Consider the following 22,043-nt stretch of genomic DNA (forward strand, 5'->3'; position numbering starts at 1 on the left):
CCATCACCACCACCACTACCAACAACACCATCACCACCACCGCCATCACCACAACAAAGACAAAGATCCCCCGTGTAGCCATTAACAGGAGGATGTGGCAAGTGCTGTTAGTGAGTCACAGCAGCACTATAGCACACGTGGGGGTGGGTGGCCAGCACCACGCCCGGCCGCCTTTGTCTCCCCAGTGGCGATGTTTACTGCACACCGCTACGCCAGGTGCTCGTTTGAGGCTGAGTCGACCTAAGGGGAAGGGGCCCAGGACCGATTCGTCGTCACCAGCGGCGTTGGTGGTGGGGCACACACACACGTAGACACACACAAACACACAGTCAAACACATACCCACAGAGACACACACAAACACACACACACACAGTCACACACACGTAGAGACACACACAAACACACACACACAGTCACACACACACACGTAGAGACACACACAAACACACACACAGTCACACACACACGAGGTCGGGTAGTCAACAACCAACCCCGGCCGCCTTTGTCTCTCCCCCACCCCCCTCCCGACACACTGACACCGCATCCACTTGAGGCCGAGTCGACCTAGGGGAGGGCCGGGATAATCGTCGTCGTTGGTCGTGGTGGTGGTGGTGGTGATTGTGGTGGTGGTTGTTGGTTGATGATTGTGGTCGTGATTGTGGTGTTAGTTGATGGTGGGGTTGGTTGTGGTGGTCGTGGTGGTGTTGGTTGGTGATTGTGGTGGTGGTGGTGTTGGTTGATGGTGATTGTGGTGGTGTTGGTTGATGGTGATTGTGGTGGTGTTGGTTGATGGTGATTGTGGTGGTGTTGGTTGATGGTGATTGTGGTGGTGGTGGTGGTGGTGTTGGTTGATGGTGATTGTGGTGGTGTTGGTTGATGGTGATTGTGGTGGTGGTGGTGTTGGTTGATGGTGATTGTGGTGGTGTTGGTTGATGGTGATTGTGGTGGTGGTGGTGGTGTTGGTTGATGGTGATTGTGGTGGTGTTGGTTGATGGTGATTGTGGTGGTGGTGTTGGTTGATGGTGATTGTGGTGGTGTTGGTTGATGGTGATTGTGGTGATTGTGGTGGTGGGTTATGGTGATTGTGGTGGTGTTGGTTATGGTGATTGTGGTGGTGGTGGTGTTGGTTGATGGTGATTGTGGTGGTGTTGGTTGATGGTGATTGTGGTGGTGGTGTTGGTTGATGGTGATTGTGGTGGTGTTGGTTGATGGTGATTGTGGTGGTGGTGTTGGTTGATGGTGATTGGGTGTTGGTTGATGGTCGTGATGCACGGGCATCGATCTCGGGGAGTCTAAAGCGTGGCGCTTTGTTCTCCACGCGACCGTGACACCGGTGGTTTACACCCCACACCACACACACACCACACACACACACCACACACACACCACACACACACCACACACACACCACACACACACACTCACACACCACACACACACCACACCACACACTACCATACACACACACATCCCACACACATTCACACACCACACACACACTCACACACCACACACACCACACACACCACACACACACTCATACACACACCACACACACACCACACACACCACACACCCACTCATACACACACCACACACACACCATACACACCCACACCACCATACACACCCACACCACCACACACACACTCATACACACACACCACACACACACAGCACACACACAGCACACACAACACACACCACACCACACACACCACACACACCGCACACACCACACACACACCACCACACACACCACCACACACGCACCACAAACACACTCATACACACACCATACACACACCACACACACCACACACACCACCACACACGCACCACACACACACCACACACACACTCATACACACACACACACCACACACACACACTCATACACACACCACACACACACCATACACACCCCACACACACCACCACACACACACCACACACACACTCATACACACACCACACACCACATCACACCCACACACACCACACACACAGCACACACCACACACACACCACACACTACACCACACACACACACACCACACACACACCACACACACACCACACACACACCACACCACACACTACCATACACACACACATCCCACACACACACACACTCACACACCACACACACACTCACACACCACACACACACTCATACACACACCACACACACACCACACACACACCACACACACACTCATACACACACCACACACACACCATACACACCCACACCACCATACACCCCAACACCACCACACACACACTCATACACACACACACACACCACACACACAGCACACACCACACACACCACACCACACACACCGCACACACCACACACACACCACCACACACACACCACCACACACGCACCACAAACACACTCATACACACACCACACACACACACTCATACACACACCACACACACCACCACACACGCACCACACACACTCCACACACACACTCATACACACACACACACACCCCACACACACACACACCGCACACACCACACACACACCACACACACCATACACACCACACACACCATACACACCACACACACCCATCACCACACACACACCACCACACACACACACCACCACACACACACACACACCCCACACACACACACACCCCACACACACACACACACCCCACACACACACACACACCCCACACACCCACACACCCCACACATCCACACACACACACCCCACACACACACACACACCGCACACACCACACACACTCCACACACACCACACACACCCCACACACCGCACACACCACACACACCCATCACCACACACACACATCACACACACCACACCCCACACCACACACACACACACCCCACATCACACACACACACCACACTTGCACCCGTCCCTCAGCTATAAGATCCACAACACACAACGTGGTGACGATCGTGGTTGATGGTGGTGGTGGTGGTCGTGGTGGTGGTGGTCGTGGTGATGGTGGTCGTGGTGGTGGTAGTAGTAGTGGTGGTGATGGCGGTGACCACCCTCAACAACAATCACGACTTTAAACGAGAAACCCGTAAACGTAACCAAAGTTAAACGCAGAACAAAGGCAGACACGGTACAACTTTCTCGCTTTGTTATAAAGAACTTACAGTACACACACACGCACCACATGCACTGCGGTGCAGCGAGTGGGGATAGAGAATTACACTCTAGCGGAGAAGAATTGCGGCAACTACGAACACTACTGCTATTGTTATTATAATAGTAGTAGTGTGATAGTGACGACAATAACGATGTTTGGTCTGTTGCCCTTCCCCCGCATCTCCGACTAGCGCGGTTGGCTAGGTACGGTGCGAAAGAAGTTCAATATACAGGACATACAATAGACGTGAAGATGGTGGTGGTGGAGATGGTGGTGGTGGTGGAGGTGGTGATGGTGGAGATGGTGATGGTGGTGATGGTGGAGATGGTGGTGGTGGTGGTGATGGTGGAGATGTTGATGGTGGAGATGGTGGTGGTGAAGGTAGTGGTGGTTGTGATGTTGGTGGTGAAGGTAGTGGTGGTGATGGTGGTGGCGATGGTGGTGGTGAAGGTAGTGGTGGCGATGGTGGTGGTGAAGGTAGTGGTGGTGATGGTGAAGGTAGTGGTGGTGGTGGTGATGTTGGTGGTGAAGGTAGTGGTGGTGGTGAATGTAGTGGGGGTGATGGTGATGGTAGTGGTGGCGATGGTGGTGATGGTGAATGTAGTGGTGGCGATGGTGGTGATGTTGGTGGTGAAGGTAGTGGTGGTGGTGAAGGTAGTGGTGGCGATGGTGGTGGTGAAGGTAGTGGGGGTGATGGTGGTGGTGAAGGTAGTGGTGGCGATGGTGGTGATGGTGGTGATGATGGTAGTGGTGGTGATGGTGGTGGTGAAGGTAGTGGTGGCGATGGTGGTGGTGAAAATAGTGGTGGTGAAGGTAGTGGTGGCGTTGGTGGTGATGAAGGTAGTGGTGGTGATGATGAAGGTGGTGATGGTGGCGTGATGGTGGCTTGATGGGGGGGGGGGGGTGTCTGACACGAGGACAGGGGTAGTCAGTCACGACCATGCCCCACCACAACCACCACCACAACCAACCACCACAACCCGTGTCTCTCTCACGTCAAACCACCACCACCGACGTCGTCTCGTGGTCAGCGAGGATGGAGGAGGACCCCGAGAGCTGTGGGTGGTTCCGGGGTCAGAGGTTGGCGTCAGCCCCCCCCCCCAACAACATTGGTGACAAAGCCACGGTCCGACTCCAGAAAGACAGGGCCCCCCCAACAACATTGGTGACAAAGCCACGGTTCGACTCCAGCACGAGAGGGCCCCCCCCCCCCCAACAACATTGGTGACAAAGCCACGGTTCGACTCCAGCAAGAGAGGCCCCCCCCCCCCCAACAACATTGGTGACAAAGCCACGGTTCGACTCCAGCAAGAGAGCCCCCCCGCCCCCAACAACATTGGTGACAAAGCCACGGTTCGACTCCAGCAAGAGAGGCCCCCCCCCCCCCAACAACATTGGTGACAAAGCCACGGTTCGACTCCAGCACGAGAGGCCCCCCCCCCCCCCCAACAACATTGGTGACAAAGCCACGGTTCGACTCCAGCAAGAGAGGCCCCCCCCAACAACATTGGTGACAAAGCCACGGTTCGACTCCAGCAAGAGAGGCCCCCCCCCCCCCAACAACATTGGTGACAAAGCCACGGTTCGACTCCAGCAAGAGAGCCCCCCCGCCCCCAACAACATTGGTGACAAAGCCACGGTTCGACTCCAGCAAGAGAGGCCCCCCCCCCAACAACATTGGTGACAAAGCCACGGTTCTACTCCAGCAAGAGAGGGCCCCCCCCCCCAACAACATTGGTGACAAAGCCACGGTTCGACTCCAGCAAGAGAGGCCCCCCCCCCCCAACAACATTGGTGACAAAGCCACGGTTCGACTCCAGCAAGAGAGGCCCCCCCCCCAACATTGGTGACAAAGCCACGGTTCTACTCCAGCAAGAGAGGCCCCCCCCCAACATTGGTGACAAAGCCACGGTTCTACTCCAGCAAGAGAGCCCCCCCCCCCAATAACATTGGTGACAAAGCCACGGTTCGACTCCAGCAAGAGAGGCCCCCCCCCCCCAACAACATTGGTGACAAAGCCACGGTTCGACTCCAGCAAGAGAGGGCCCCCCCAACAACATTAGTGACAAAGCCACGATTCGACTCCAGCACGAGAGGGCCCCCCCCCAACAACATTGGTGACAAAGCCACGATTCGACTCCAGCAAGAGAGGGCCCCCCCCAACAACATTGGTGACAAAGCCACGATTCGACTCCAGCACGAGGGCCCCCCCCCCCAACAACATTGGTGACAAAGCCACGATTCGACTCCAGCACGAGGGCCCCCCCCCCCAACAACATTGGTGACAAAGCCACGGTTCGACTCCAGCAAGAGAGGCCCCCCCCCCCAACAACATTGGTGACAAAGCCACGGTTCGACTCCAGCAAGAGAGGGCCCCCCCAACAACATTAGTGACAAAGCCACGATTCGACTCCAGCACGAGAGGGCCCCCCCCCAACAACATTGGTGACAAAGCCACGGTTCGACTCCAGCAAGAGAGGGCCCCCCCAACAACATTAGTGACAAAGCCACGATTCGACTCCAGCACGAGAGGGCCCCCCCCCAACAACATTGGTGACAAAGCCACGATTCGACTCCAGCAAGAGAGGGCCCCCCCCAACAACATTGGTGACAAAGCCACGATTCGACTCCAGCACGAGGGCCCCCCCCCCCAACAACATTGGTGACAAAGCCACGGTTCTACTCCAACAAGAGGGCCCCCCCAACAACATTGGTGACAAAGCCACGGTTCGACTCCAGAAAGAGAGCCCCCCCCCCCCCCCCAACAACATTGGTGACAAAGCCACGGTTCGACTCCGGCACGAGAGGGCCTCCCCCAACACCCTCATCTCGAGGCTTTACCCAGAGAATTAGAGAATTGAAATCCCCCCGACAGGAACTAAAACACACGGACGAGAGCTACCGACTACGAACATCATCATCATCATCGCGTGGTGGTGGTGGGGGGGGGGATGACGGCGGTGTTTTTTGTTGTAGCTCGATGTATTTACGATAACAGAATGGGACAAATTAAAACTTCACCGTGGTGGTGTGGTGGTGGTGGCATTCTCACCACCACCACACCACCACCACGCCAGGCACCACCACCAACCCACCACCAACCCACCACCACCCACCGACCATCCACCACCAACACGCCACGCACAGACCACCCACCACCCCACTACCACCAACCCACCACCACCACACCACCACCACGCCAGGCACCACCACCATCCACCACCAACCCACCACCAACACGCCACACACAGACCACCCACCACCCCACTACCACCAACCAACCCACCACCACCCACCACCACGCCCCTACCACCACCACCACTAGACTCTGATTTTCGCGATAACGGTGGCTAGCGCGAGTCGGTGCTGTGTGGGTTAAGAAGAAAATAAGATAATAGTTTGTTGTTGTTGTTGGTGATTGTTGTTGTTGTTTAAGAGTGGGGGGCACCCCCCCCCCCCCTTGTCGCTCTGCACGCCGAGTTGGCCCGGGGGATACAAAAGGGGAAAGGCAGTGGACATGGCGGGAACACAACACACAACACTACCACTACTACCACTACTACACACACACTGCTACTACTACCACTACCACACACACACTGATACTACTACACACACTGCTACACACACACTGCTACCACTACACACACTACTACTACTACCACTACACACACTGCTACTACCACTACTACACACACACTGCTACCACTACTACACACACACTGCTACCACTACTACACACACAACACACACTGCTACTACTACTGCTACACACTCACTACACACACTACTACCACTACTACCCACACTACTACTACTACTACACACAACACACACACACTGTTACCACTACTACATACACTGCTATTACCACTACACACACTACTACACACACACTTCTACTACTAACACACTACTACTACTACTACACACACTACTACTACACACACTGCTACCACTACTACTACACACACACACTACTACTACACACACTACTACTACACACACACTACTACTACTACACACTACTACCACTACACACACTACTACACACAACACACACACACTGCTACCACTACTACCACTACTACACACACTGCTACTACCACTACACACACACTGCTACTACCACTACACACACTACCACTACACACTGCTACTACTACCACTACACACAACACACACTGCTACCACTACTACCACCACACACACACACTGCTACTGCTACTACACACACTACTACTACACACACTGCTACTACTACCACTACTACTACACACACTACTACTACACACACACTACTACTACCACTACACACAACACACACTGCTACTACTACCACTACACACAACACACACTGCTACTACTACCACTACACACAACACACACTGCTACTACTACCACTACACACAACACACACTGCTACTACTACCACTACACACGACACACACTGCTACTACCACTACACACACTACTACCACTACTACCACTACACACACTACTACCACTACACACACTACCACACACTTTGCTACTACTACCACTACACACACTGCTACTGCTGGTGTATATAACAATCATTAGTGTACACACAGGCATGCGCTACATATTTATATTAACAATATCGCTCACGTGTGTGTGTTCATTACGAAGTGTGGTGCCTTGTGATTGCAGTGTGGGTGTTGTTCTCCATCAACACACGAACTACCACCATAACCATCATCACACGAACCACCACCACCATCAACACCACCACCACCATCAACACCACCACCACCATCAACACCACCACCACCACACTAGGGACCATCATCACACGGACCTCCACCACCATCAACACCTCCACCACCATCAACACCTCCACCACCATCAACACCTCCACCACCATCCACACCACGAACCACCACACCACACCAGTGACCATCATCACACGAACCACCACCACCATCAACACCACCATCAACAACTCCTCCACCATCAACACCACGAACCACCACCACCATCAACAACTCCTCCACCATCATCACACGAACCACCACCACCATCAACACCACCACCATCAACACCTCCACCACCATCAACACCACGAACCACCACCACACTAGTGACCATCATCACACGAACCACCACCACCATCAACACCACCACCATCAACACCTCCACCACCATCAACACCACGAACCACCACCACACTAGTGACCATCATCACACGAACCACCAACTCCACCACCACACCAGGACCACCACACCAGGACCACCACCACCACACCAGGACCACCACCACCACACCAGGACCACCACCACACCAGGACCACCACCACCACACCAGGACCACCACCACACCAGGACCACCACCACACCACCATCACTAGAGGGACCATCGTCCGTGTGTTGTGCGGCTAAGTCCCCAACATCTCGCGCAAACATGAACACGAGCGAGGCCTCCTTCATTAAACGTCACAGAGATTCTCACATTTCGCACACCAAGAGGCGACGTTCTAGCCAATGGAAAGCCGACTTTGACTAAGCGTGGTGTTGTGTGTGTGTTGTGTGATGTGTTGTGTGATGTGTTGTGTGATGTGTTGTGCGATGTGTTGTGTGTATGTTGTGTGTGTGGTGTGTGTTGTTATATGTTGTGTGTATTATGTGTGTTGCGTGTGTGTTGTGTGTATTGTGTGTTGTGTGTGTGTTGTGTGGTGTGTTGTGTGTGTGTATTGTGTGGTGTGTGTGTTGTGTGTGTTGCGTGTGTTGCGTGTGTGTTGTGTGTGTTGTGTGTTGCGTGTTGTGTTGTGTTATGTGTGTCGTGTGTTTTGTGTGTGTTATGTGTGTGTTGTGTGTTATGTGTGTTGTGGGTTGTGTTATGTGTTGTTGTGTGTGGTGTGTATTATGTGTGTTGTGTGTGTGTTGTGCTGTGTGTGTTGTGTGTTGTTATGTGCTGTGTGTATTATGTGTGTTGTGTGTGTGTTGTGTGTATTATGTATGTTGTGTGTGTTGTGTGCTGTGTGTGTTGTGTGTACACGAGAGAGAGAGAGATAAGCATGTGAGTGAGGATGTGTTAGAGTTACATGTTGGACGAGTTTATGTTTCAAGTGCGTTACGTGAGAATGATAACTGCACGTGTTGGTGTGTCTTTGAGATTGTGAATCTGTATTGTGTGTCCTTACTGCTGCATCAGTGAGTGTCTGTGCTGTGTATCTATACAAGTGAATCGATGTGAGGCTATGTACTCTGTGTGAGTTTGTGTCCGTGAGTGAATGTATTTGTGTATGCGAGTGAATCTGAAAGTGAATCTTGATGTCTGTGAATGAGTCTATCGTTCCGTGTGTATGTGAGTGAGTTAAACATGCACGAGTCTGTATGTTACGTGGGTCTACATGTATGTGAGTCTGTATGTATGTCTGTATGTAGATGCATGTGAGTTTGTATGTATGTATAGGCGAGTCTCAGTGTGTCTGTGAGCCGATGTCTGTGAATGAGTCTCTGTATCATCCTGCATGGGTGTGAATGAGAGTGTATGGGTCTGCATCGTCTCTAACACGCCTTGTGAGTGAATGGGTGAGCACCAACGTGGATCTGGTGGGTGTTGGTGGATGGTTGTTGGTGGGTGATGGGTGGTGGATGATGATGGTGGATGATGGGTGATGATGATGGGTGATGGTTGGATGGTGTGGTGCCCTGTGAGTGGCGAATGAGTGAATGGGTGAGCACCCACGTGGATCTGGTGGGTGTTGGTGGATGGTTGTTGGTGGGTGATGGGTGGTGGATGATGATGGTGGATGATGGGTGATGATGATGGGTGATGGTTGGATGGTGTGGTGCCCTGTGAGTGGCGAATGAGTGAATGGGTGAGCACCCACGTGGATCTGGTGGGTATTGGTGGATGGTTGTTGGTGGATGATGATGGGTGGTGGATGATGATGATGGATGATGATGATGGGTGATGGTTGGATGGTGTGGTGCCCTGTGAGTGGCGAGTCAGTGAATGGGTGAACACCAACGTGGATCTGATGGGTGTTGGTGGATGATGGGTGGTGGATGATGATGGTGATGGTTGGTGGATGATGATGGGTGGATGGTGGAGTGCCTTGTGAGTGGCGAGTGAGTGAATGAGTGAGCACCAACGTGGATCTGGGTGTTGGTGGATGGATGGTTGATGGATGGATGGTTGGTGGATGATGGGTGGATGGTGTGGTGCCCTGTGAGTAGAGAATGAGTGAGTGAATGGGTGAGCACCAACGTGGATCTGAGTGGTGGATGATGATGGTTGGTGGATGATGATAATGGGTGGTGGTGGATGATGATGGGTGGTGGTGGTGGATGATGATGGGTGGTGGTGGATGATGATGGGTGGTGGATGATGATGGATGTTGTGTTGACCTGTGAGTAGCGCTCGTGTAAGTGAACCACCAGCGTGTTCGCCTGGCGGTGTATACTGTCCTGTGTGTGTATACACCTTTAACAGATGATGCTGATCATGATGCTGCTGCTCATGATGGTGATGCTGCTGGTGATGCTGATGGTGATGTTATGATGGTGATGCTCATGATGATGGTGATGGTGTTGATGATGATCATGATGATGGTGATGCTCATGATGATGATGGTGATGATGCTCATGATGATGGTGTTGATGATGATGCTCATGATGATGATGATGCTGATGATTATGCTCATGATGATGGTCATAATGATGGTGATGATTATGATGCCCATAATTATGATGCTCATAATTATGATGATGATGGTGTTGATCATGATGCTCATGATGATGATGCTGATCATGATGATGATCATGATGATGCTCATGATGCTGCTGCTGCTGATGGTCATGATGGTGATGATTATGATGTTCATAATTATGATGCACATGATGATGATCATGATGATGATGCTCATGATGCTGATGATCATGATGATGCTCATGATGCTGCTGCTGATGATGATTATGATGCTCATAATTATGATGCTCATGATGATGCTGATAATGATGCTCATGATGCTGATCATGCTGCAGCTGTTGCCACCAACCCACCCGAGAGGGTCTCGATGGCTCTCAGAGCCATCATGATGATGATGCTCATGATGATGCTGGTGATGCTGCTGCTGGTGATGCTCATGATGATGATGCTGATGATGATGCTGATCATGCTGCAGCAGCTGTTGCCACCAACCCACCCGAGAGGGTCTCGATGGCTCTCAGAGCCATCATGATGATGATGCTCATGATGATGCTGGTGATGCTGCTGCTGGTGATGCTCATGATGATGATGCTGATGATGATGCTGATCATGCTGCAGCAGCTGTTGCCACCAACCCACCCGAGAGGGTCTCGATGGCTCTCAGAGCCATCATGATGATGATGCTCATGATGATGCTGGTGATGCTGCTGCTGGTGATGCTCATGATGATGATGCTGATGATGATGCAGCTGATCATGCTGCAGTTGCTGTTGCCACCAACCCACCCGAGAGGGTCTCGATGGCTCTCAGAGCCCCCGTCTCGTCGGGGCAGTCGACGAAGGCGAAGCCGCCCGCCTTGAGCACGAAGTGGCCCAGCCACGGCAGCTGCCGCTCCGAGAAGAGCGACTCCAGGTCGCACGCCGCCGCAGACTCGCTCACGTTGCCGATGTACAACTTGTTCATGGCTACCCCCCTTACTGCTACACGTGGTGGTGGTGGTGCTGGTGGTTGTTGTGCTGGTTGTTGTGGTGGTTGTTGTTGGAGTGAGTCGTCCACTGATTCAATAATTGACGGTAGCAGCAGCAGCAGCGGCGGCGGCGGCGTTATAAACAACAGCAGCAGCAGCAGCAGCAACTACGACGACTATTTAAACTATTTAAACAACAACTATATCAACAACAACAACAACCACCACCAGCACCCCCCTCCCCCCCAAGGGCACCCCGAGCGGAACTCGTCCAAGACCACGACTCGCCCCAACTCCTCCACTCGCTCAGGTCGAGCACAACAAAGACGATTGTTGTTGTTGATGTTGTTGTTGGTGATGTTGTTGTTGTTGTTGACCGGGAAGAAGTCGTCCCCCCACCCCCCACCCCCGACCCCCCCAACAATCCTCCCACCACCAGCGTCGTCAACTCCGCCTCGCTGCTGGTGCTCGACGACAGAAGAGACGGTGGTGGTTGTTGTTGGTGGTGGTTGTTGTTGGTGGTGGTTGTTGTTGATGGTGGTTGTTGTTGATGGTCGAGCGACCGAGGTCAGCCCTAGCTGGCGACGGGGCAGATGGAAGAAGCGCGGTTGCTGCTGCTGCTGCTGTTGTTGTTGTTGGTGGTGGTAGTGGTGGTGCTGCTGGTGGTGGACGATGTTGATGAAGAGGAGAAGAGATGTAGCGGCTGCCTGTGGTGGTGGTGGTGATGATGGTGGTGGTGGTGGTGATGGTGGTGGTGGAGGGGAGCCGCCTGCGAGTAAAATGTCGCCGAGCCGCCACGCGGAGGCTGCGCGGCTGAAGCGCCGCCTCGAAATAAAATCGCTCCCGAAAAATGCGCGGAAAATCGCATCCGCTGCCGCCACCAACCACGGGCAGAAGCAGCAACAACAAGCACTACCACCAGCACCACCACCACCACCAACCACGGGCAGAAGCAGCAACAACAAGCACTACCACCAGCACCACCACCACCACCAACCACGGGCAGAAGCAGCAACAACAAGCACTACCACCAGCACCACCACCACCACCAACCACGGGCAGAAGCAGCAACAACAAGCACTGCCACCAGCACCACCACCAACCACGGGCAGAAGCAGCAACAACAAGCACTACCACCAGCACCACCACCACCACCAACCACGGGCAGAAGCAGCAACAACAAGCACTACCACCAGCACCACCACCACCACCAACCACGGGCAGAAGCAGCAACAACAAGCACTACCACCAGCACCACCACCACCACCAACCACGGGCAGAAGCAGCAACAACAAGCACTACCACCAGCACCACCACCACCACCAACCACGGGCAGAAGCAGCAACAACAAGCACTACCACCAGCACCACCACCACCACCAACCACGGGCAGAAGCAGCAACAACAAGCACTGCCACCAGCACCACCACCAACCACGGGCAGAAGCAGCAACAACAAGCACTACCACCAGCACCACCACCACCACCAACCACGGGCAGAAGCAGCAACAACAAGCACTACCACCAGCACCACCACCACCACCAACCACGGGCAGAAGCAGCAACAACAAGCACTACCACCAGCACCACCACCACCACCAACCACGGGCAGAAGCAGCAACAACAAGCACTACCACCAGCACCAGCACCACCACCAACCACGGGCAGAAGCAGCAACAACAAGCACTACCACCAGCACCACCACCACCAGCACCACCAACCACGGGCAGAAGCAGCAACAACAAGCACTGCCACCAGCACCACCACCAACCACGGGCAGAAGCAGCAACAACAAGCACTACCACCAGCACCACCACCACCAACCACGGGCAGAAGCAGCAACAACAAGCACTACCACCAGCACCACCACCACCACCAACCACGGGCAGAAGCAGCAACAACAAGCACTACCACCAGCACCACCACCACCACCAACCACGGGCAGAAGCAGCAACAACAAGCACTACCACCAGCACCACCACCACCACCAACCACGGGCAGAAGCAGCAACAACAAGCACTACCACCAGCACCACCAGCACCACCAACCACGGGCAGAAGCAGCAACAACAAGCACTACCACCAGCACCACCACCACCACCAACCACGGGCAGAAGCAGCAACAACAAGCACTACCACCAGCACACCACCACCACCAACCACGGGCAGAAGCAGCAACAACAAGCACTGCCACCAGCACCACCAGCACCACCAGCACCAGCACCACCAGCACCAGCACCACCAGCACCACCAACCACGGGCAGAAGCAGCAGCAGCAACAACAAGCACTACCACCAGCACCACCACCACCAGCACCAACCACGAGCAGAAGCAGCAACAACAAGCACTACCACCAGCACCACCACCACCACCAACCACGGGCAGAAGCAGCAACAACAAGCACTGCCACCAGCACCACCACCACCACCAACCACGGGCAGAAGCAGCAACAACAAGCACTACCACCAGCACCACCAGCACCACCAACCACGGGCAGAAGCAGCAGCAGCAACAACAAGCACTACCACCAGCACCACCACCACCAGCACCAACCACGAGCAGAAGCAGCAACAACAAGCACTACCACCAGCACCACCACCACCAGCACCACCAACCACGGGCAGAAGCAGCAGCAGCAACAACAAGCACTACCACCAGCACCACCAGCACCACCAACCACGGGCAGAAGCAGCAGCAGCAACAACAAGCACTACCACCAGCACCACCAGCACCACCAACCACGGGCAGAAGCAGCAGCAGCAACAACAAGCACTACCACCAGCACCACCAGCACCACCAACCACGAGCAGAAGCAGCAGCAGCAGCAACAACAAGCACTACCACCAGCACCACCAACCACGAGTAGCACCAACCCAGCACAGCAGCAGCAATAGCAGCACCACCACCAGCAACAACCACCACCAGCAGCAACAACAACCACCAGCACCAGCAACAACAACCAGCAGCAACAACAACCACCAGCACCACCACCAACAACAACAACCACGACCACCAGCACCACCACCACCAGCACCACCACAGCAGCAGCAACCACTACCACCAGCTCCACCAACCACGACCACTAGCACCACAGCACCAACCACGAGCAGCACCAACCCAGCACAGCAGCAGCAACAACCACCACCAGCACCACCACAGCAGCAGCAACAACCACCACCAGCACCACCAACCACGGCCACCACCAGCAGCACCACAGCACCACCACCAGCAGCACCACGACCAGCACTACCACAGCACTACCACCACCAGCACCACCACCACCAGCACTACCACCACAGCACCACCAGCACCACCAGCACCACCACAGCACCACCAGCACCACAGCAGCACCACGAGCAGCACCAACCCAGCACAGCAGCAGCACCACCACAGCAGCAACAACGACCACCACCACCAACCACGACCACCACCAGCAGCACCACAGCACCACCACCAGCAGCACCACTACCACCACCAGCACCACCAGCACTACCACAGCACTACCACCACCAGCACCACCAGCACTACCACCACCAGCACCACCACCACCAGCACCACCACCAGCTCCACCAGCACCACTACAGCACCACTACAGCACCACCAGCACCACAGCAGCACCACGACCACTACCACCAGCACTACCATCACCAGCACCACCACCACCAGCCCCACCAACCACGACCACCACCAGCAGCACCACAGCACCACCAGCACCACCACGACCACCACCAGCAGCACCACCACTACCACCACCAGCACCACCAACCACGACCACCACCAGCAGCACCACAGCACCACCACCAGCAGCACCACGACCACCGCCAGCAGCACCACCACTACCACCACCAGCACCACCACCACCAGCACTACCACAGCACCACCAACACCACCAGCACCACCACAGCACCACCAGCACCACAGCAGCACCACGACCACTACCACCAGCACTACCACCACCAGCACCACCAGCACCACCAACCACGACCACCACCAGCAGCACCACCAGCACCACCACGACCACCACCAGCAGCACCACCACTACCACCACCAGCACCACCACCACCAGCACCACCACAGCACCACCACGACCACCACCAGCAGCACCACCACTACCACCACCAGCACCACCACCACCAGCACCACCAACCACGACCACCACCAGCAGCACCACGACCACCACCAGCAGCACCACCACTACCACCACCAGCACCACCACCACCAGCACCACCACTACGACCACCACCAGCAGCACCACCAGCACCACCACGACCACCACCACAGCACCACCGCCAGCACTACCACAGCACCACTACCAACCAGCACCACCACCAGAGTAGAGAGAGTGGGGGGAGAGTAGAGAGAGTGTGGGGAGAGTAGAGAGAGTGGGGGGAGAGTAGAGAGAGTGGGGGGAGAGTAGAGAGTGTGGGGAGAGTAGAGAGTGTGTGGGGAGAGTAGAGAGAGTGCGGGGAAAGTAGAGAGTGTGGGGGGAGAGTAGAGAGTGGGGGGAGAGTAGAGAGAGTGGGGGGAGAGTAGAGTGAGTGAGTTGGGAGAGTAGAGAGAGTGGGGGGAGAGTAGAGTGAGTGAGTTGGGAGAGTAGAGAGAGTGGGGGGAGAGTAGAGCGAGTGGGGGGAGAGTAGAGAGGGTGGGGAGAGTAGAGAGTGGGGTGGAGAATAGAGAGTGTGTGGGGAGAGTAGAGAGAGTGTGGGGAGAGTAGAGAGTAGGGTGGAGAATAGAGAGAGTGTGGGGGGAGAGTAGAGAGTGTGTGGGGAGAGTAGAGAGAGTGGGGTGGAGAATAGAGAGTGTGTGGGGAGAGTAGAGAGAGTGTGGGGAGAGTAGAGAGTGTGTGGGAGAGTAGAGAGAGTGGGGTGGAGAATAGAGAGAGTGTGGGGAGAGTAGAGAGTGTGTGGGAGAGTAGAGAGAGTGGGGGGAGAGTAGAGAGAGTGGGGGGAGAGTAGAGAGAGTGGGGGGAGAGTAGAGAGTGTGAGGGGAGAGTAGAGAGTGGGGTGGAGAGTAGAGAGAGTGTGGGGAGAGTAGAGAGTGTGTGGGGAGAGTAGAGAGAGTGTGGGGAGAGTAGAGAGTGTGGGGGGAGAGTAGAGAGAGTGGGGGGAGAGTAGAGAGAGTGGGGGGAGAGTAGAGAGTGGGGGGAGAGTAGAGAGAGTGTGGGGAGAGTAGATAGAGTGGGGGGAGAGTAGAGAGAGTGGGGGGAGAGTAGAGAGAGTGGGGGGGAGAGTAGAGAGTGGGGGGAGAGTAGAGAGAGTGGGGAGAGAGTTGAGAGTGTGGGGGGAGAGTAGAGAGAGTGTAGGGAGAGTAGAGAGTGGGGAGAGAGTAGAGAGTGTGGGGGGAGAGTAGAGAGAGTGGGGAGAGAGTAGAGAGCGTGGGGGGAGAGTAAAGAGAGTGTGGGGAGAGTAGAGAGTGTGGGGAGAGTAGAGAGAGTGGGGGGAGAGTATAGAGAGTGGGGGGGAGAGTAGAGAGAGTGGGGGGGGGGGAGAGTAGAGAGTGTGGGGAGAGTAGAGAGAGTGGTGGGAGAGTAGAGAGAGTGGGGGGAGAGTAGAGAGAGTGGGGCGAGAGTGGAGAGAGTGGGGGGAGAGTAGAGAGAGTGGGGAGAGTAGAGAGTGGGGGGAGAGTAGAGAGAGTGTGGGGGGAGAGTAGAGAGAGTGGGGGGAGTAGAGAGAGTGGGGGGAGAGTGTAGAGAGGGCGGAGAGTAGAGAGAGTGGGGGGAGTAGAGAGAGAGTGGGGGGAGAGTAGAGAGAGAGTGTGGGCAGAGTAGAGAGAGTGTGGGAGAGAGTAGAGAGAGTGGGGGGAGAGTAGAGAGAGTGTGGGGGGAGAGTAGAGAGAGAGTGGGGGGAGAGTAGAGAGAGAGTGTGGGGAGAGTAGAGAGAGTGTGGGGAGAGAGTAGAAAGCGTGGGGGGAGAGTAGAGAGAGTGGGGGGAGAGTAGAGAGAGTGGGGGGAGAGTAGAAAGTGTGGGGAGAGTAGAGAGTGGGGTGGAGAATAGAGAGTGTGTGGGGAGAGTAGAGAGAGTGTGGGGGAGAGTAGAGAGTGTGTGGGGAGAGTAGAGAGAGTGGGGGGAGAGTAGAGAGTGTGGGGGGAGAGTAGAGAGTGTGGGGGGAGAGTAGAGAGTGGGGTGGAGAGTAGAGAGAGTGTGGGGAGAGTAGAGAGTGTGTGGGGAGAGTAGAGAGAGTGGGGGGAGAGTAGAGAGAGTGGGGGGAGAGTAGAGAGAGTGGGGGGAGAGTAGAGAGAGTGGGGGGAGAGTAGAGAGAGTGGGGGAGAGTAGAGAGTGGGGGGAGAGTAGAGAGAGTGGGGGGAGAGTATAGAGAGTGGGGGGGGAGAGTAGAGAGTGGGGGGAGAGTAGAGAGTGTGGGGGGAGAGTAGAGAGAGTGGGGAGAGTAGAGAGAGTGTGGGGAGAGTAGAGAGAGTGTGGGGAGAGTAGAGAGTGGGGAGAGAGTTGAGAGTGTGGGGGAGAGTAGAGAGAGTGTAGGGAGAGTAGAGAGTGGTGAGAGAGTAGAGAGTGTGGGGGGAGAGTAGAGAGAGTGGGGAGAGAGTAGAGAGAGTGGGGGGGAGAGTAGAGAGAGTGTGGGGAGAGTAGAGAGTGTGGGGAGAGTAGAGAGAGTGGGGGGAGAGTAGAGAGAGTGGGGGGAGAGTAGAGAGAGTGGGGGGGGGGGAAGAGTAGAGAGTGTGGGGAGAGTAGAGAGAGTGGGGGGAGAGTAGAGAGAGTGGGGGGAGAGTAGAGAGAGTGGGGGGAGAGTGGAGAGAGTGGGGGGAGAGTAGAGAGAGTGGGGGAGAGTAGAGAGTGGGGGGAGAGTAGAGAGAGTGTGGGGGGGAGAGTAGAGAGAGTGGGGGGAGTAGAGAGCGTGGGGGGAGAGTAGAGAGAGTGGGGAGAGTAGAGAGAGTGGGGGAGTAGAGAGAGAGTGGGGGGAGAGTAGAGAGAGAGTGTGGGGAGAGTAGAGAGAGTGTGGGGAGAGAGTAGAGAGAGTGAGGGGAGAGTAGAGAGAGTGTGGGGGGAGAGTAGAGAGAGAGTGGGGGGAGAGTAGAGAGAGAGTGTGGGGAGAGTAGAGAGAGTGTGGGGAGAGTAGAGAGAGTGGGGGGAGAGTAGAGAGAGTGGGGGGAGAGTAGAGAGAGTGGGGGGGGGGGGAAGAGTAGAGAGTGTGGGGAGAGTAGAGAGAGTGGGGGGAGAGTAGAGAGAGTGGGGGGAGAGAAGAGAGAGTGGGGGGAGAGTGGAGAGAGTGGGGGGAGAGTAGAGAGAGTGGGGGAGAGTAGAGAGTGGGGGGAGAGTAGAGAGAGTGTGGGGGGAGAGTAGAGAGAGTGGGGGGAGTAGAGAGCGTGGGGGGAGAGTAGAGAGAGTGGGGAGAGTAGAGAGAGTGGGGGAGTAGAGAGAGAGTGGGGGGAGAGTAGAGAGAGAGTGTGGGGAGAGTAGAGAGAGTGTGGGGAGAGAGTAGAGAGAGTGAGGGGAGAGTAGAGAGAGTGTGGGGGGAGAGTAGAGAGAGAGTAGGGGGAGAGTAGAGAGAGAGTGTGGGGAGAGTAGAGAGAGTGTGGGGAGAGAGTATAGAGAGTGGGGGGAGAGTAGAGAGAGTGGGGGGAGAGTAGAGAGAGTGGGGGTGAGAGTAGAGAGTGTGGGGAGAGTAGAGAGAGTGGGGGTGAGAGTAGAGAGTGTGGGGAGAGTAGAGAGTGGGGTGGAGAATAGAGAGTGTGTGGGGAGAGTAGAGAGAGTGTGGGGAGAGAGTAGAGAGAGTGGGGAGAGAGTAGAGAGAGTGGGGGGAGAGTAGAGAGAGTGTGGGGAGAGTAGAGAGTGTGGGGAGAGTAGAGAGAGTGGGGGGAGAGTAGAGAGAGTGGGGGGGGGGGAGAGTAGAGAGTGTGGGGAGAGTAGAGAGAGTGGGGGGAGAGTAGAGAGTGGGGGGAGAGTGGAGAGAGTGGGGGGAGAGTAGAGAGAGTGGGGGAGAGTAGAGAGTGGGGGGAGAGTAGAGAGAGTGTGGGGGGAGAGTAGAGAGAGTGGGGGGAGTAGAGAGCGTGGGGGGAGAGTAGAGAGAGTGGGGAGAGTAGAGAGAGTGGGGGAGTAGAGAGAGAGTGGGGGGAGAGTAGAGAGAGAGTGTGGGGAGAGTAGAGAGAGTGTGGGGAGAGAGTGGGGGGAGAGTAGAGAGAGTGTGGGGGGAGAGTAGAGAGAGAGGGGGGGGAGAGTAGAGAGAGAGTGTGGGGAGAGTAGAGAGAGTGTGGGGAGAGAGTAGAGAGAGTGGGGGAAGAGTAGAGAGAGTAGAGAGAGTGGGGGGGAGAGTAGAGAGTGTGGGGAGAGTAGAGAGTGGGGTGGAGAATAGAGAGTGTGTGGGGAGAGTAGAGAGAGTGTGGGGAGAGAGTAGAGAGAGTGGGGAGAGAGTAGAGAGAGTGGGGGGAGAGTAGAGAGAGTGTGGGGGAAGTAGAGAGTGTGGGGAGAGTAGAGAGAGTGGGGAGAGAGTAGTGAGAGTGGGGGGAGAGTAGAGAGAGTGGGGGGAGAGTAGAGAGAGTGGGGGGAGAGTAGAGAGAGTGGGGGGGAGAGTAGAAAGAGTGGGGGGAGAGTAGAGAGAGTGGGGGGGGAGAGTAGAGAGAGTGTAGGGAGAGTAGAGAGAGTGTGGGGGGAGAGTAGAGAGAGTGTGGGGAGAGAGTAGAGAGAGTGGGGGAGAGTAGAGAGAGTGGGGGGAGAGTAGAGAGTGTGGGGAGAGTAGAGAGAGTGTGGGGGGAGAGTAGAGAGAGTGTGGGGAGAGAGTAGAGAGAGTGGGGGAGAGTAGAGAGAGTGGGGGGAGAGAAGAGAGAGTGTGGGGGGAGAGTAGAGAGAGTGGGGGGAGTAGAGAGCGTGGGGGGAGAGTAGAGAGAGTGGGGAGAGTAGAGAGAGTGGGGGGAGTAGAGAGAGAGTGGGGGGAGAGTAGAGAGAGAGTGTGGGGAGAGTAGAGAGTGGGGTGGAGAATAGAGAGTGTGTGGGGAGAGTAGAGAGAGTGTGGGGAGAGAGTAAGAGAGAGTGGGGGGAGAGAGTAAGAGAGAGTGGGGGGAGAGTAGAGAGAGTGTGGGGGAAGTAGAGAGTGTGGGGAGAGTAGAGAGAGTGGGGAGAGAGTAGTGAGAGTGGGGGGAGAGTAGAGAGAGTGGGGGGAGAGTAGAGAGAGTGGGGGGAGAGTAGAGAGAGTGGGGGGGAGAGTAGAAAGAGTGGGGGGAGAGTAGAGAGAGTGGGGGGGGAGAGTAGAGAGAGTGTAGGGAGAGTAGAGAGAGTGTGGGGGGAGAGTAGAGAGAGTGTGGGGGGAGAGTAGAGAGAGTGGGGGAGAGTAGAGAGAGTGGGGGGAGAGTAGAGAGTGTGGTGAGAGAGTGTTGTACTGTGTTGAGCGTAGAGTGTTGAGTCGACATCGTAGTGAGAGGGTGCAGTGTCTTGAGTGGTGACAGAGAGTAGCGTGGCTCAGGGTGGAGTGAGTGAGTGGGGAGAGTAGAGATAGGGGCGAGAGTTTTCAGTTGAGTCGAGAGAGGGAATGAGAATAGGGTGGAGAATATTGTGTGAAAGGGTGACACTGATGTCGTCTATTTTTTAGTTTATTTACGTGGTGGTTTGGCTGCTGCAGCCCCTTACTATTAATATTCCTTCCCTTTATTACTGCTAACTCTACCTCCTCCCTTTGTTGCTGCTAATCCTACATAATGCACGGGCATAATATGACTTTGAGACGCCCCCCCACCTCCTACGCATTTCACAAGTAGTGACTAATAACATATCTGCATTTGCCATAAATATGCTAAATTCCTCTGTTGATATGCAAATTCCTTTGTCAAGGCGCTCTTCCTCCCCTAACCCAGCTTAAATATACGCTGCCAAGCTTGGTGGTGTTCATTCAGACGCTGTCTTTCCGACAGACCTGTTCGGCCGAAACGTCGTGAGAATTGTATTTTATTGTTTTATTTTTATTATTTTATTATTTCCCTTCTACGTGATTTTACCGAAAGAACCAAGAAGATGCTATATATCCTTAGATCGGGGTCGATTTATCTTCCATATCAACAACCCTAGAAAGCTGTTGATCTCCTCATTCAATGCATTCGCTCCCTTATACACTCAATGACTAAAACGCACGAGGAAACTTTCAACCAATAGCTACAATTCCACCAGATCCCCTCTCAAACGCGCGACGCACCAGGGATGCCCTTGCTCTCCCCTACTTTTCACGATTGCCATTAAGCGATCATCTGGCAGGAGACATTAGGGAAGGGAAATAAAACATAACAACAATTGGGGAACTTTTTT

General features: G+C 54.9%; 1 protein-coding gene across 2 annotated transcripts in view; it reads right to left on the minus strand.

The window, feature by feature from the left end:
- Nucleotides 1-12,706, minus strand: part of LOC133345868 (insulin-like growth factor 2 mRNA-binding protein 3-B) — a 100,722-nt gene extending 88,016 nt beyond the window's left edge. Inside the window, exon 1 of one of the 2 annotated variants that reach the window (XM_061556919.1) lies at nt 11,624-12,706. In XM_061556919.1, the coding sequence (XP_061412903.1) occupies nt 11,624-11,801 (178 nt within the window). In that variant the 5' untranslated portion in view covers nt 11,802-12,706. The remainder of the gene's footprint in view (nt 1-11,623) is intronic. The other variant, XM_061556920.1, reaches the window with a different exon arrangement.
- Between the last annotated feature and the right edge of the window lie 9,337 nt (nt 12,707-22,043).

The sequence above is a fragment of the Lethenteron reissneri genome, chromosome 23 (genome assembly GCF_015708825.2).
Source record: "Lethenteron reissneri isolate LAM-NWPU_2019-01 chromosome 23, ASM1570882v1, whole genome shotgun sequence".
In the NCBI taxonomy this organism is placed as follows: Eukaryota; Metazoa; Chordata; class Hyperoartia; order Petromyzontiformes; family Petromyzontidae; genus Lethenteron; species Lethenteron reissneri.